The sequence below is a fragment of the Cajanus cajan genome, chromosome 9, assembly GCF_000230855.2.
Source record: "Cajanus cajan strain Asha chromosome 9, NIPB_CcT2T_4, whole genome shotgun sequence".
Lineage (NCBI taxonomy): Eukaryota > Viridiplantae > Streptophyta > Magnoliopsida > Fabales > Fabaceae > Cajanus > Cajanus cajan.
In genome coordinates this window covers 15,374,529-15,391,822 of record NC_138525.1, presented here as the reverse complement: position 1 = coordinate 15,391,822, position 17,294 = coordinate 15,374,529, and the positions used below count along the sequence as shown (strand labels likewise).

General features: G+C 32.0%; 2 protein-coding genes across 3 annotated transcripts; one reads left to right on the top strand and one right to left on the bottom strand.

Moving 5' to 3' along the window:
- Positions 1-415: 415 nt before the first annotated feature.
- LOC109812303 (uncharacterized) lies at positions 416-11,691 on the top strand. 2 transcript variants are annotated; one of them, XM_029274178.2, is made up of 16 exons: positions 416-565; positions 1,535-1,935; positions 2,022-2,247; positions 2,328-2,573; positions 2,696-2,811; positions 3,560-3,658; positions 3,770-3,857; positions 4,763-4,992; positions 6,571-6,752; positions 7,000-7,199; positions 8,779-9,111; positions 9,230-9,331; positions 9,713-9,833; positions 10,780-10,928; positions 11,007-11,291; positions 11,385-11,691. In XM_029274178.2, the coding sequence occupies exons 2-16, from the start codon at positions 1,637-1,639 to the stop codon at positions 11,583-11,585; spliced, it is 2,877 nt and encodes a 958-aa protein (XP_029130011.1). In that variant the 5' UTR covers positions 416-565; positions 1,535-1,636; the 3' UTR covers positions 11,586-11,691. The 2 variants fall into 2 exon arrangements, with proteins under 2 accessions (XP_029130011.1, XP_020231821.1); XM_020376232.3 differs by having other exon boundaries at positions 417-565; positions 9,536-9,833.
- A 1,090-nt stretch (positions 11,692-12,781) lies between these two features.
- LOC109812322 (uncharacterized) lies at positions 12,782-16,432 on the bottom strand. The gene is made up of 6 exons (XM_020376264.3): positions 16,110-16,432; positions 15,751-15,989; positions 15,259-15,517; positions 14,744-14,923; positions 13,653-13,808; positions 12,782-13,230 (listed from the first exon to the last, which is right to left on the bottom strand). Exons 1-6 carry the CDS (start codon positions 16,137-16,139, stop codon positions 13,066-13,068), a joined length of 1,029 nt encoding a protein of 342 aa, XP_020231853.2. The 5' UTR covers positions 16,140-16,432; the 3' UTR covers positions 12,782-13,065.
- Between the last annotated feature and the right edge of the window lie 862 nt (positions 16,433-17,294).

Here is a 17,294-nt window from a genome sequence, read left to right as displayed (position 1 = left end):
CTGATCTTCGGGCCTTCTGGTACAAGAGGGGGCCCAAAGGCCCAAGCAATTAATGAGCACGAGTCCAATGCAATTGCTAACCCACCGTCCAGGTGTGGAAATTGCAGAGAGAAACTTTACGGTGAGTCAAAAAGACGGTGATGTAAGAAAAGGAAAACAAACGCAATACGCATGTGTGTAGTATGTTGAAAAAGTGTGATTCATTTGGGAAACGGAAACAAACAGAGTGTTACTATTTATTATTATTATGTGTCTATATCTTATCCGCTATAATATTGGAAAATTAAAATAGCATTAATTAATTAATTAAGACGGTTGGTCGCGGTTTAATGTGTAAAATTGAAAAGTAAGTTGGTTTGGGAATTGGCAGCGTGCGTGGGTTGGGGTCGTTATGCAATAAAGGATTTTTAAAAAGAATATGCCGTTGTTATGTTCCTCGCAGACATTCTCAGATGCCAAGTGGGTGTGAGTGAGATAGATAGATGCCCCTGTTAAGTTTTCTTCTCTTCCTCTTCCTTCCATTGCACGCACTTCACATGCGATCTTTTCCATTTCGCCATACCAGGTGCATCTTCTCTCTCTCTCTCTCTCTCTCTCTGATTTTCCATCGTTTAAACATTGGAAACGTCGTTTACGATTGGTCTTTTCGTATTTGGCGTCTCTCTGCAACTTCTCTTTCGTCTCGTTCTCCTTCTCGTTCTCGTTCTCGTTGTGATTGTTGTTATCTATCCTGGCTCTTTTTTTCACGTCGTTCGTATCTTTCTCGCTTCAAGATTTTGTTTCCTTTTCTATCGCTTTCTTTCTGCAGCAATCTTGTACGATACGGAAAACGGAAACCAAGAAAGAAAAACAGACAGATAGATTGGGGTTAGGGCTTTGTTTTCTTCCCGAATTTGATTGATTAAACTCTGTAACTAATCCTTCGAGTTCAGTTAACTGCTTCGTGGCGCGTGATTTTGTGATTTTGTGTTTTTCTCAGCTTTGTTCTTTTCATGATATCATGAATCACTCGCACTTTGCGTTTCGCCGGTTTTCATAATAATGACTTCCGTTAGGTTAGGGTTATTTTCTCCTCTGCGCGTGTGAGATGAGAATATTAAAGTTCGTTCACGTGTGTGCGGGAATGTTTGGATTCAATTGTTAGGGAAATGAAAGGAAGGTTGAAGAACGGGGATGAGCGGCCAAGAAGTGAGGCGGAATTCGCCATGGTGTTGGAGGAGAATTTATTTGTGAAAATAGGAAAACGACAATCTGTGGTGGAGTTTTAGTTGATTGGACAAAGGAACTTTTAGTCAGCGCTGGACAGTAGTTACATTTCTGCAAATTTTTTTTTGTTCTTTTCGTTAAATTAAATTAATGTTGTTTTTTTTGTTCTGTGTCCCGTGCTTCACCTTTATGCCATTACTTAAATGAACATTAAATTGCTTGTCTTACGGTTTTATTGTTCCTCTTGTTGTCAATGATGTGGTTGGTTACTTTGTTGCAATTCTATTAATACTGATATTGTTGTATTTATTTTTATAATCTTGTGTAGGATTCTGCTGGTGCTGCTCTCTATGGTTTTCTGGAACTATTAAAGTGAACTTCATTGCAAGAAATTTGATACGTTATATTAGATTTTCCTTTTTTTATTGGAATGGGTTCTAGTAAGCAGTCTGCTGGTATTCTTGATACGCTGAAAATGGAGAGGGTTAGAACTATTCTAACCCACACTTATCCTTACCCTCATGAACATTCCCGCCATGCTGTAATTGCTGTTGTTGTGGGTTGCCTCTTTTTCATCTCATCTGACAATATACACACTCTTGTAGAAAAATTAGACAACAATGTTAAATGGTGGTCTATGTATGCCTGTTTGTTTGGGTTCTTTTATTTCTTCTCGTCACCATTTATAGGCAAGACTTTCAAACCCAGCTATTCAAATTTCAGTAGATGGTGAGTTTCTTTGACAAATGTATCACCATGTATGTGTTTGTGCTACTATTTATGGGATTAGGAATAATTAGGCTCCCATTCTGCAGGTACATAGCTTGGATTTTAGTGGCAGCTGTGTATCATCTTCCTAGCTTTCAGTCAATGGGAGTAGATATGAGGATGAATCTATCTTTGTTTTTGACAATATATGTCTCTTCAATCTTGTTTCTTCTTGTCTTTCACGTTATATTTCTTGGCCTCTGGTACATCGGCCTTGTTTCTCGTGTGGCTGGAAAGAGACCAGAGATCTTGACCATTCTTCAAAATTGTGCAGTAAGTAAAGAAGATGATTGTTTGTTTCCTTAAAGACAGAATTTTGTTCTGATGCTTTTTTTTTTTTTAATAAATAATAGGTACTTAGCGTGGCGTGCTGTGTATTTTATAGTCATTGTGGTAATCGTGCCATGTTAAGAGAGAGACCACTTGACCGAAGAAATTCTAACTGGTTTTCTTTCTGGAAGAAAGAGGAGAGGAACACATGGCTGGCAAAGTTTCTTCGGATGAATGAATTGAAAGACCAGGTTTGCTCATCTTGGTTTGCTCCAGTTGGATCTGCAAGTGATTATCCTCTCTTGTCGAAGTGGGTTATTTATGGCGAGGTACTTAATATAATGATATAATTATATGATTTGTACAGTCTGCTGTCTAATTCATATGTCTATGTCCATTGTGGTTCTTTACTTGGTATGATGCCAAAATTAATTTTATTTTTATGTATTAGATTGCTTGCAATGGATCATGTCCTGGTTCATCAGATGAAATTTCTCCCATCTACTCACTTTGGGCTACATTTATTGGGCTTTACATAGCAAATTATGTGGTGGAAAGGTCCACAGGGTGAGTAGTACTATATTGTTGATTTTATTATGGCTGAACTTTGTTATCTTCCTGCTTCTTGTATGATTAATTGTTTTTAATTGTTCAAAAAGTAATTTTTTTTATGATATTAAATTTCGATGGAAAATTACTAACATGGAAAGCAAAATTTCTTTTGATCAACCAAATCAATGTTAGTTTTTATTCTTGATAGATGACTGCTGTTTGAACAGTTTTAAAACATTGCATGTTTCTTGTTAAAATTTTCACTTGGGCCAACGTTCTTTTCAATACTTAGATACACACAGTTAGTGCTGTTCCTTGATTAGAATCGGAGTTCCATCTTGATAATATGTGTTGACATTTAATAGAAACCTTTATTAAGCACATTACCGAGGTGAAACTCAAATTCTAATTGAGGAACAACACCAACAATACTAATCTTATTTCATTTAAGTTTTATCCTTTCCTTTTCCAACCGACCCAATGGATTTTCCAGAAGTAAAACACAAGTTAAGTTTTGTTATGTATTAGTCTGTTTTCATAATGCATGTTAAATGTTTTATTTTTGTAATGCTGTTATTCTGGACTATATTTCCATGCATAAAGCAATGAGCAATGGTTCCATGAACCCTTGGTGCAATAGTGCTCAATGAGTAATAAATTATCATGGCTGGTATCACATTTTTGAATTACACTGTACGACTAATGACCATTTTTTTTTTCCTTGTAATTAATATGTCTGTTTTCATGTCTGAAAAATCAATAGGTGGGCTCTCACTCATCCATTATCTGTTAAAGAATATGAGAAGTTGAAGAAGAAGCAAATGAGGCCTGATTTTTTAGACATGGTTCCTTGGTACTCTGGGTATGTATGTATATAAAATACTTGTTTCCCTAATCCCAGTTATTTTTTAAAGTTTACTTCAAGGGCTTGTTGAAGGTATGAATGTATGGTTAAACTTGCGAAATGATGCAGAACATCTGCTGATTTATTCAAAACAGTTTTTGACCTCATTGTATCAGTGACGGTCTTTGTTGGGCGTTTTGACATGCGTATGATGCAGGTAACATTTTTTTTTCTGTGCCCACTGTTTAATATTCTGTCAATATGTCTTTTAAATTTATAATGTGAAGTACTTCGTTGACTATATTATACTATGTTGTATTGAAGCACTTGGGTCGGCCTAGTGGTAGGAGTTGAGATAATATGCATAAGGTCTTAGGTTTGAATATTAGTGCAGCCATCGTACTAAAACAAAATGCTATGTTTTATTAAATTTACAATCACTGTTACTTTTAAAGGGATTTTCATTGCTCCAAATCTGGTGTTGGCAAGATTAAAAGGGTCATAGTTTTCTCACTTTTCTGTATTGTCGCCAATGAAATGATATTGAATGTTGTCCTTTTTCTTTTCTTCCAAAACAATAAAACAAAATCAAAGCCTGAAATGTTGTCATGCACTCGTACAAATCATTCATGCTTGTAAAATTGAGTGCTATGTAATATCTATAGATTTAGATTTACATTGTTTTGTGCAGTTTCCGACTTTGAATTAAGCATGCCAAAATTGAAATATTTCTTTTCTGTCTTTATTATTTGTAAAATAATAAGCGAGTCTTCATATCTGGCATTTTTAATTCTTATCTTATGTGGAGGATGTATTGTTGAAAAGAATATCAGAAATTATTATTTCTGAACAAGAGAAAATTAGAAGGCTGTATGTATGTTGAAGTACACTATATGGGCAAACAAAGTAAATAGTAAATACCAACTTTCCTAGCATTAGACCCAAACTAATCAACTATAATATCGAATAATTTACAGTAATTACACAGCAAGCTAAGTGGGACTCTTAAGACATGCATTATTCTATGACGTGAAGAAGTTTGCTTATTGTTCATCCTTAGTGCTGTTGCAGGAATATCATTTTGCTTGTATGCCAGCTTTAACAATTATTTTTCATTGACAGGCAGCAATGAATAGGGTTAGTGATGGAAATCAACATGTTGACCTTCTATATGATCATTTTAGTGAGAAGGATGATTTTTGGTTTGACTTTATGGCGGATACTGGTGATGGTGGGAACTCATCTTATGCTGTTGCACGGCTACTTGCTAAGCCTTTCATTCGGACACTGAAAGATGATTCTGAGCTTACCTTACCACGTGGAGACTTGCTACTTATTGGGGGTGATCTTGCGTAAGTTGGCTGCACTTAATTAAGTTGGCTATTGTTATTTGGTGAATTATATTTATTATTTGTAAGCTTTACATTGACATCATTTGAAATCAAATAATGAAAAATGAAATTCCAAGTATTTTGTGCTTAATTTTATTCATTTTTGTTGAGGGCTACTAACCAGATGCTACATCATAGACCGTTTATATTTACCCATCAATTTATTTTTGCTTCAGCGGTAGTGTACATATTAAAGGCAATACATATCCTTATTACTGGGTTTTGCATTTTGTAGAGTTATCTGTGTGGATCAAATTTTCAACTTGAATATTAAGAAATTTACCGTTTTTAACAAGTTTTGTGTTCTCTTTTTCTTGTTCTGGAGACATGTGCATATGCATATATAAATCCACATAATCTGCATGGCCCATATAGTTGACTAGTGTAAGGGTGTATATGAGTTGTGTTCAACTGAATACTTGAGTTTTAGCTTGACGTGTAAAAAGAAAGTGAGATTGTTTAAGTTTGACCCTTTTATCCAAATGAACCAAATTTTAAGATTGAGGTTGTCTTATTTGACTCATTCATGGCTTGGTTACTTCTTCTATGAGATAGTCTCTGTTCATTAATTTAGTATTTAGTAGACACCTCTTCACTAGGTAAAATAAAAAAAAAGAATTTAATACAATTCTATATTCATAAAGATGGATTGCAATTGGAAAAGAAATTTGTAATGATGAAAATGATAGTTTTTATTTTAATTTTATTGTTATCCATTTAAAAATACGACTCTTGATAATTCAAGGCACTCCCTCCAGTCTTTTATATAAAAAATAAACAATCAAGTCATCAAGACCAATAAAAGTAGTTAAGTTTATTAATTTTAATTAATAATGTCATGAATTTAAATTTTATTCTTAAGTTACTCTTTGACTTGAATGATTTAAGTAGTGATTGCATTTCATTCATGATTTTTTTTTTTTCACCAATGAGTGTGACTCACATTGTTAATAATGCATTCCCTTGCATGAGGGATGAGTATGTGTCCATTAATATATTTCTCCATAAATGAAGGACATAAAAGGGAATTAGCAATTAATACTTCTTAAAATGAGTCTCCGTTTCTTAAAATAGGACCACAAAAGAATATTCATTTGTTTCTTATATAATTAAAGGACCTGAGGGAGTAAATGGTATGTAAAACAAATAAAATTACAGTAAATAAAAGCACAATTATTTAAATACACATAAATCAACGAGCTATATTTCAATCATGCAAAGTTTAGGCTGACTCATTTAAATAATTGAACAAAACTTTAAGCTTCAGCTTGTTTGTTTAGCTAATCGAATGAGTTTGATTGAACTATTAAAAAGGTGAGCTCAAATAATTCATGCATAATTTAACTCATTTACCTAGTGGGGCTTATATGAAAATTAGATTTGCTGGACATGTTTGAAATTTTAGCATGTTATGGGACACCAAAACTGCTTTTTCAACTGAATTATAGGGACTCTGCAATGTCACTTAAAGTTTCAACTCTATCAATGTTTTGTAGGTATATTTTTTTTCTTCAATTACTTATTTTTGTTCTGTTGTAGGTATCCGAATCCATCAGCATTCACATATGAAAGGCGTCTTTTTGTTCCTTTTGAATATGCTCTTCAACCCCCTCCTTGGTATAAAGCAGAGCAGATAGCTGTGAAGAAGCCGGAGGTGCCTTTTGGGGCTCAATTAAAACAGTATAATGGACCTCAGTGTTTTGTTATTCCTGGAAACCATGGTTAGTTCTAGCATCTAGATACCAAATTACATGTGTTATTTTTCAAGGAGTTCATTAAATAACCATAGTTTCCCTTCTTTTTTGTCTATCATCTTGCTACTGTTTTTTTTTTTTCTTTCATTCATTAAATTTTCATTTTTGTTTTGGTCTTTCTGTCTCATCTCAGCTTTTAAAATATTTTAAAATTGTGTATATTTAGGCATAATGCCAATACAGTTACTAATTAATATAATTGTTTTCTTTACAGACTGGTTTGATGGGCTCCAGACCTTTATGAGGTATATATGTCATAGAAGTTGGTTAGGTGGATGGCTCATGCCCCAGAAGAAGAGTTATTTTGCTTTGCAACTCCCTAAACGGTGGTGGGTGTTTGGGTTTGATCTGGCTCTTCATGGTGATATTGATGTGTACCAATTCAAGTTCTTTACAGAACTGATAATGGAGAAAGTAAATATTCTGTCTGTTTTACCTTTTGTCTCTTTATTTCAATGAAATGGTGAAAAGTTCTATGGTAAAATTTGTTGTTTCAGTTATATTTGTCAGTTATGGTAGAAAGACTGGAAGGGTCTGCTTCAGTAACTATTTATAGATGGAATCATTAGGACGTGATTATTTAATCATAAAATGGTGTGGAAATTACTGATAAAGTGTAATGCTTGACTAAATGCATGTATACTAACTTTTTAATCTGAAGAAATAATCTCTTATTTTCGATAGCTCTCTCAAGAAATTTTGTATAAATAATTGTTTTTACCTTCCAAAATAGGTCCTAACCCACTAAATTTTAACATGCTGACTGTTCCATTCATTCTTTCTACTACTGTATATTTTACAATCTTGTTTGTTACTTTGTTATATTTGTGTATATTTTAGTGAAGTTCAGTGTTGAATATGGTCACTGTTTTTGTTTTTTAACTTTCTGACTGTTTTTGGACTATTAAAGTAAATGTCAGCTATCAAATCATGTTTCATAATTAATTTTCTAAATGGCAGTTATAATGACTTTTGAGTTGACCTTTATATCATACTTAAGATTTTAGTTTATACCTGGGATCACAATTAACATGCATGAACGCATTCATAGCTTCTTGAAATCACTACAATATTGGCAACTACAGGGGTAAATAATATCTCAATGATTATAAGAGGTACCAAAAGGAAAATACAAAACTTTCTCTAAGTGCAACTTGGGTCTTTCGTGGAGTAGGTTCCAAGACTTTCCCCTCAACAACTTCCTCAACTGACCTACTAACTCTCCTGTTCTTCCTCTTTCTTTATTAATAGTCCTTTGTATACAATTAATCCCTGCATTCCTTTGTATCTTTCCTGATGTAGACCTGCGGAATAAGGGGTCTACTATGCCTCACCTTTCCTGAAATTTGTAGAATGTAAAATACGATAGTCTTGAAAATTGAAATGAATAATTTATTATATATAGATCTTGCTCTCGAAATTTGATGTTTATTCTTGAAGTCTCTAGAGTCTAATTTAATTTTATAAATCACTCTTGTTTGTACAGCACTGCTTGTTCACTTATCTTTTATTACCAGTCATTCTTTTATTGCCATTGATTTAATATAAAATAATGATTGATGCATATAATGTTTAATAATAAAATATTTAATGAGAGGTGGGAGAGGTGATAATAGTAACTTGAAAAATATTTTCTGGGGTTGTACCGTACAAATTCTTTTAGAGAAAGGTGATAATAATGATTGCATTATGCCTGCTATTATAATTGTCTTGGAATATCTTGTTCATGAAGTTTGGTTTTGTCATAATTTTTTTTTTAGTAGTTTGAGTATCCTATCTAGATGGTCTGTTTCAATTATGAACTTGTTGCTTATTAATCTGTCATGTTCTACAAAACAATCTTTGTTTAGTGGATATTTAATATATATGTTTTGTTTTACTTTTCTGATTTATTACTGGGTCTAATTGTGGACCCCTTTGAATCCTTACACATCATTATTTGATCTATTGACTGATTGACCACAACTTCTTCCATGACCATTTTTTTATCAAGGTTCAAGAGGATGACTCTGTGATCATTATAACTCATGAACCTAATTGGCTCACGGACTGGTATTGGAATGATGTTACTGGAAAGAATATTTCACACCTGATTTGTGATTATTTAAAAGGAAGATGTAAGCTTCGAATGGCTGGGGACTTGCATCATTACATGCGTCATTCTCATGTAAAGTCAGATGGACCTGTACATGTTCACCATCTTCTTGTTAATGGTTGTGGTGGTGCATTTCTACATCCTACCCATGTTTTCAGTAAATTTAACAAACTTCTTGGAGTTTCCTATGAATGCAAAGCCGCATATCCTTCCTTTGAAGATTCAAGCAGGGTATGTAGCATGTTAATAGTTGCTTATTATAGTCCTCCTTGTCTTGTAACTTCTAAATCCTTATTTTTTTTAATTTTTTTTGCACATTACGATGACATTTCTTTTAAACATCATGCAGATTGCATTGGGAAATATCCTAAAATTTCGAAAGAAGAACTGGCAATTTGATTTTATTGGTGGGATTATATATTTTCTATTAGTCTTTTCAATGTTTCCACAAGTGAGTTCCTCTAGAATCTTTGTGATTTTTAGTTTTATTTTGTATGCTTTCAACGTCAATTATGGTTTTTGAACTGTTGGATTCTTGTTTTTTTCTTTTGGCCATAGATTAAGCAGAGATTAGCATTTTGCCTTTTTGTTAAGATACTATCATCTGTTGCTATTGGCTAAGATGCATTTGTTTTCTGAACTTTTTTTTTTCTAGTGTGAGCTGAATCACATCCTCCAAGATGATACATTTTCTGGTCACATAAGGAGTTTCCTTGGTACTGTGTGGAATGGATTTATATATATTCTGCAGCACTCTTGTGTGTCACTAGTGGGATCTATACTATTACTAATTGCTGCATATTCTTTTGTTCCGCCCAAATTGTCACGGAAGAAACGAGCAATAATTGGAGTTCTTCATGTTTCTGCTCACCTTGCTGCAGCACTGATTCTTATGTTGCTTCTTGAAGTAGGCATTGAAATATGCATCCAACACAATTTGCTGGCAACTTCAGGTTTGGTTTTTCTATGTTGAATGATTTGTATCATTATAACTTTTTTGTAACTTGTTCTGCTCAAGTTGATAAATAATAATATTTGAGCTTAATTGCAATCTTGATCTTTTTGGTTTCATGAAATTCCAACTTTGGTCCCTGCTTTTAGATGCAGCTTGAAGTTTTTGAAATGAACACAATTAAGTCCCCTTGTCAATTTGACATTGACTTGGCACTCTTTTGCGGGTTTTGTGTTATGCCATGTCATTTCCAAAAGTCTAGGAAACATAATCTTATCATCCATTTTATTACAAGTCATATTGGCACGTCAGCTGACTGTCACGTCAACACTAGACTGCAAGTATTTGAATTTTGAAAATGGTTTGAAATATAAAATTATTGTTGGGCTTACACCAGACATTGTAAGCTTTTGGGTGAATTGATCATTGACATGGTATTAAGAGTTTAAATGATCAAGTGGTTAGGGGTTTGATCCCTACTGCCTTCATTTTTCATAATTAAGAATGGTCATTTGCATAGTCGATGTTTTGTGGCAATTGCAGTGAATGGAACCAAATAGAGCTTCAGTTAAACCAGGCTGATGAGAATTATAATTAGATTTTTGTTGTATGTAATCCTGCATCCAGATTTTATAAGTCACACCCTAACGTATCCCCAAGGGCATGTTCATAGTTACGATGCTTATAAAATGTAGACTTCCATCTTTATATTTATTTATTTGTTGGAAATTATATTTCAATTGTTGTATCTTTATTTCAAGTTGGAAGCTAGATTCAATAGGTTCACAATGAACAGTTGGAACTTAGCTCTAGTGATATTTATATGAATCCTGATACTCATCACAAATAAATTATGGAAAAAGATTTCAATACTTTGTAAAAAGGGATTGTCTTTGTGATGATGATATTTGGTTATAATGTTGATTTTTCTTTTGGGTGTAATTCAGGGTATCACACTTTATATCAGTGGTATAGATCAGTTGAAAGTGAGCACTTTCCCGATCCAACTGGACTCAGAGCTCGTATTGAACAATGGACATTTGGACTTTATCCAGCATGTATCAAGTATTTAATGTCTGCTTTTGATGTGCCAGAGGTGAGAAAATTCTCTGGATTATTTTATTTTTGACATTTCTTGTAATGGAGGACCCTGTCACAGTGATGATTTTTTCAGGTCATGGCAGTCTCTCGGAGCAATATTTGCAAGAATGGATTAGAGTCAGTTTCCCGAGGGGGTGCTATAATATATTATGCTTCTGTCTTCCTTTATTTTTGGGTCTTCTCTACTCCTGTTGTTTCCTTAGTGTTTGGGAGCTACTTATACATTTGCATCAACTGGCTTCACTTACACTTCGATGAAGCTTTTTCATCTCTTCGAATAGCTAATTACAAATCATTCACACGATTTCACATCAATTCTGACGGTGATCTTGAAGTTTTTACTCTGGCTGTTGATAAGGTAGGAAGCCATCACTCGTTAGAATACGTATCATCATGTTTTGGCTTTGGTGGTGGAATTTGATTAGTTTTTCTCCACATTTTGAATGTGTAGGTTCCAAAGGAGTGGAAGCTTGATCCTGATTGGGACGGAGAGGCGAAACATCCACAAGAGTTGGGTCATTTGAGAGAATTTCCCAGTAAATGGAGGGCAGCCACTCCCCACCAGGATCCGGTACATACGGTCAAAATTGTTGATCATTTCGTTATTGGACGGACAGATAACAATGACTCTGATACTGCGCCAGTTCAATGATTTATTGATTTGGTTATCCAATTTGTAACATTATTTAGGAAGCAATTTAAACAAATGCAAAAAAGAAAAAAAAAAAAAAAGAAGAGAAGAAAACAGTAGTTTCGCATCTTTTTGTTTCACTTTTGAGTTTCTGCAAAGTGAGATGGGCCGAAGCTGGGAGTGCGAATTCGATAGTTCAGTTGTGATTGGTCTTTAATGCCAGTCCCTGACGAGGGTTCCGCTAAATTTAAAAATAAAATCAGAATCAGTAATTATAAAAATAATTATCGAAGTCAGTTTGATATGTCTTAGTCCGAATTAAAAACAAAAAAAAAAAACAACAACAGGTTGCAGGAAGCAAAAAGTCTCGGGAGTGTTTGCGGGATAGGTAATGAAGGCCCAACTTGGTATGGATTACGAAAAGGCAGTGATGTAAGAATTACTCATAAGAGCTCTCTCCCTTGAAAACTCTCAACCAAATAATCTCTTATTTTTTCAAAGATTTGCTTAAAGAGATTTTAATAAAATAATGTGTGTAAAATATCGAGAAATTAAGACTATGCTAGTATTTAATAAGACTTCTACTCTATAATAACTAACCATTTTTAACAAAAGAAAATAAAAAAGACTACGTTGAATGGAAGTTGGATGGGACTTCCGGAGAGTCTTATTAAACGCAGAAATGATTTGTTCACTAGTATTGAAATTGTAATTAATATGATCAGCCAGAGAAACACCCGCTCCAATGCACAGGCGTTGTACCTGTGGAGGAAGAGAGTTGAAACTTCTAATTATTTAACATAGATTCACATGCAAAGTACATTGACAGTACGTAATGAATCCTGGTGGATAAATAATGTTAATCCAGTTTGTTTCAACGTAAGAAAATTTATCCATGGTTATAGAAACTATATTACTTGACCAGCAAAAATTAGTCCTTAATTGTCATATAAATTGATGAGGTTATTTTATAATATTTGTTTGAGAGAATATTTTATAAGAATTATTTTTATTAGAGGAGCATAATATAATTTTATTCATAAATCTTTATTTATAGAGAAAATTTTTTATGCAAAATCAAATATTGATATTATTTTATTTTAAAATAAAATAATTAAAACAGATTAAATTTAAATATTTGAAATATAAATAAAATATTCTTATCAAAAATCTAACATAAATTAAGACACTAAATCATTCATTAAAAAAAAAAAATTCATGTCCAAAGGTGTCGGTCTTTGTAACTTCTGTCTGCATTTTTCTTACATAAAATATCAACTTCAAATATTTTGATCATGTTGACCACACCATTTCTCTGGGAACGACATTAAATGCTTTATTACTTTAAGCTAAAGTTTCCAAGAAGTTGCACTCAAGTACATAGAATAATGTTATAGTGCTAGTCAAAGAATCTTTCATGAGTATAGTAACATATATAGAAGGAGAAATCTTTGTCTATTGGTGTCAAAATCAGATATTGTCTCTCGTGCTAAATATTTGATTAGTCTGAGAGGAGAAAATTGAAGTATGGTGTGCCTATCAGCGTTTTCTGTACTTCATCCCAGTTTTCAATTTGCTCACATAATGGTGCAGTGTGAATCTTTACCTGCCCGCTGTGCAAATCTCTATACGGCAATCTTAGAAATTCTTGAACATCTTTCAGCTTCTGGAAATGGAAAAAGAAAATCAACACTGAACTTTATCCAAATCTGCAGGCTGACTTTTGATCCATGGCCATATTTCAATTTAATGATTTGATGATCATTAATTGTTAGTATTAAAATATCTATTATAAAAATAAATATATTCACTATGATATATAATTTGTAATTGAACAAAGTAGAACTATACTTTTCATGATTTAATTATGTACTTACTTACACATTCAGTTATGAAAACGACAAACTCAAAATCCAAAATTTATATTTAATATATTATCATTATTACATGGTCATATTATCAATATAATAATTTATGGTGACGGTGCATCGAAACCAAACTATTGAACAATAAATATATTAAATAATATATAGTTAAGTTGTAGAATTGTGATGGTACATGCACAGCACATGGTTTTAGGTTACTTACAGTGACATTATTAACGAGATCCTCGTAGTATAGAACAATGTGGCGAGTGTTGTTAAAGTATTGAATGGCTTTTGCAGATGTCTCCTCAGTTTGCTTTAGCTTTGTCGTCAACCACATGGTATTGATCAATGGCCTGTATTTGGCGAGAATTCCAGCCTGCCCAAGTTTAACAATATTATACCAACTATATATTCCACCTTTTGAAAGTAATTGATGCATTTAGGTTTACTTATTTCTAATATAAAAGATTAATTAAAATTTGCTTTTCAACCAAAAACTTTACGTTTGCATTTTGATTATAATTTTTGGTAACTTAGTAATCTCCACTTATAACAAAAAAATCAATAGGTTGTATTAAATACACACATAACAAATTTTAATTTTTAAATGTAATTTTCAACAAAAAAAAAAGATGTTTGATAGAAATGAAATTGAAATAGTTTTAAACTCAATTTTAAAATATTTTACATTCATTTTCAAAATCAAGAAAAATTCTTTTTATAATTTTAATTTTTAATTAAAAAAATAACTCTCACTATATTTAACATTGATCATTCTTATTATTACTACATTGATAATTAATAGCTATTACCATCACTACTTCCAACACAACCTCTACTATTATTAGTAGTCTAATATTAACACCTGTATTATTATTGACATTGTTACATTTATTTTTATCATTATCATTACTATTATTAGTATTAGCAATGCTAATATTATTATTATGGTTGTTGTTATTATTACTATTATGAACATCTTATCTACACTTTAATGTTAGTATAATTTTAATGGTGTAAATTTTTTTCAAAATGAATTTATTTTCAAACTAAAAAGATAGAAATAAAAGTAAAAGTAAAAATCAGTAGCTAGTTTTTAATATTTTGATAACTTGCAACTAAAAAACACGTCTTAATTATTAATTTTTCTCATTAATAACAGAGATTATTACTTTAATTTTTACCCACTTCAAAGCAGTGAAATCCCGTTAATTATAAACTTTTGTCAACATACAATAGCCTTAATCCAAGCATGTAATCCAAACTAAAAGAGACATATTAGCAGTAAGGGAGAAAGGCAAAGTGATTAACCTCTTCAGTGGAGTGTACATGAGACTTATGAGTTCCATTAAGTGCCTTTGCATTTTTATCATAGGAATTTGCCAGCACAGAAACCATTCTTCGGAGCAAATTCCTTCTGAAAAGGAATATTGTAGAAACTCTCCTTCGTTCAAAGTATTCCGCTATCTCCTTATGATGCGCCATCAAACCCTGCAAATACATTATACATGTATCTATTTTCTCAGCAACAGCACCATCTTATATGAACCAGATAGGATGATTTGTTCGAGTAAACTTATGCAGAAATACTTATTAGAGAGATAAATAAGAGAAAAAAAATTATTAGTTAAAATTAACTTATACATAAATTAATTTATAAAAAAAATTCTATATTAATTTTTTTTTAATTTATACATAAGATGCTTCTTATATAGAAACTTTTTTCGATTTTATTTTGTATATTTCCTCTTAGAAATATTTTTGAAAAAATTAATCCAAATAACCAACCCATGATGATTCATGAAATTGAGACAGCCTTCAATTACCTGATTAAGCATCCACTTGTAACCCACAGCTGTGGAACACTCATTCTTGGAAGCACCACTGAGCCAATCAAGATTGAAAACTTCATCCATTGTCTTCAAAATTGAAGAAACATTCTCCCTTCTTTTAGCCATACCAAATATCTCTCCATGGGAACTTACATTCATATGACTGTTCAATAACGTCTCAAACCATCCACTCCCAGATCTTTGCGTTGTCAAGATGCAGAAAAACCGAACAGGATTGCATGCACACTCCTCTCTGCTCATTCACCAATCATTCAATATAGCTAAATAATCAAACCCCACATAACTAAAATTGGTGGCAAATTGAAAAATTAATTTTCTCAAAGTATAAACCACAATATATATTAACAACAATAATCTTATTCCACTATATAAGTTTAGTTACATAGAAGACACGACCCCATTCGACTCGATTAAAGACGAAAGCTATATATATATATATATAATTAAATTAAATTAAATATATACCTATTGTAAGTCTTGGGTTGTGGATAATGCAAATAGGGGACTTCCCATTCTTCTACACCAGAAGGATAACATGACTGGTTGGTGAATTTTAGTTCCATCAAGTTGGTGTTTGTGCGAACCCTTGTTGGTTTGTCGAAATTTACTGAGCAAATGTATATTCCACAAATTGCAACCATGAGTAAAACTACCAACCTCAGTGTTGATGGAAATTTCTTAATATATTTGATGTCCATGGAGCCCTGTAATGAAAGAGTTTACACATGTCACACTCTAGCTAATATTGCACACTAATAATATAATTAAGATTTAAGATAAATCAGAAAAAATAAATAAATAAAGAATGATAGTACTTTTCTCACCTTCTTGAGGATAAATATTTGTTCAATCATGTTTGATGGGAATGAAAGACAACGACAAAGACCCTCTTCTTCCTTCACTATTTATATGTCCACTCATGTATTCATCTTCTCTATGGTTTTGGTGTTAAATTCAGCTTTTCAAGGTTTCCACGTGAAATTGAGCGTTGTTCAAGCAATTTGGTCTAGCTATGGTTTTATTTTTTCAACTTCAACTTAAATTGCACGGCGAACAGAATAGTATATTATATGTTTATGCTAATGTTAAAGTACGTGTCAGTGTATCTTATCTTAAAATGTCTATATATATATTTTTGTGTGAAGACGACATGTGAAAAGTATGCAAGGTGATGAATTCCATGCACGACATGAGAAAGAAACAGCAAAACATTGGGTCCACAGTTCTTTCTTTGGAACATATATATCTCTTTGATTGAGTACCACAAGATAATGGGCAAGCACTCACAAAGCCGTGTGGAAACTAATTTATTCTCTATATATAAACTAGAGTATATTATATGTACAACTTGAGCAATTTTTCATACCCACAAAGTTTGGCCTAACGGTATAGGTGATTTTTGTAGTATGTAAAAGGTGTTATAAGTTCTAATCTCCAACAAAATAAAAAATAAAAGTATATAACTTAAGAGTAAGATTCTCATTTTCTCTTCCATTCTTCTTATTTTCATATTTTTTATTCTTAATTTTAATTTTAAATTATAAAAATTATTAATAAATCAACTTTTTAACAATACAAAAATAAAATTCATTTTTGTCCAATATTATTCATATTATTTAAAATAATAAATTTAGGGGATGTATTGGATTGAGATTTCAAAAGATAATTTTAGCATGAAAAAGTCTTCTAGATTTTAATGAACTTTAAAAAATACTTTGTAGGAAGGTCATGATGATTTTTAGGATTTTTTTAAAAGACTTTTAAAACTTGAATTTCAATCAAGACTTTATAATTCATATTCTAATGGATTTGGATAGATTTATATTATATGATTTTAAAAGATTTTTTAGATTTCATAGGAAAACATAGAGTTGCAATACTACAAAACTTAATAAAAAAATATAACATAAATAAGAAATAAAAGTAAAATCAACATAATTTTTCTATCTTTTGACAAATAATTATCTCTATTTTTTGACAAATAATTAATTTTAATGTCCTCCTAACTA

What these genes read in the sequence shown, in the direction of transcription:
- LOC109812303 (XM_020376232.3), top strand. Translation starts at nt 1,637, where the DNA reads ATGGGTTCTAGTAAGCAGTCTGCTGGTATTCTTGATACGCTGAAAATG. An exon ending in ATGGTTCCTTGGTACTCTGG is followed by an intron (nt 3,659 to 3,769) that starts GTATGTATGTAT and finishes GAAATGATGCAG; the next exon opens with AACATCTGCTGATTTATTCA. An exon ending in TGTTATTCCTGGAAACCATG is followed by an intron (nt 6,753 to 6,999) that starts GTTAGTTCTAGC and finishes TTTTCTTTACAG; the next exon opens with ACTGGTTTGATGGGCTCCAG.
- LOC109812322 (XM_020376264.3), bottom strand. Translation starts at nt 16,139, where the DNA reads ATGATTGAACAAATATTTATCCTCAAGAAG. An exon ending in AAATATTTATCCTCAAGAAG is followed by an intron (nt 15,990 to 16,109) that starts GTGAGAAAAGTA and finishes CTTTCATTACAG; the next exon opens with GGCTCCATGGACATCAAATA. An exon ending in ATCTCGTTAATAATGTCACT is followed by an intron (nt 13,231 to 13,652) that starts GTAAGTAACCTA and finishes TTCCATTTCCAG; the next exon opens with AAGCTGAAAGATGTTCAAGA.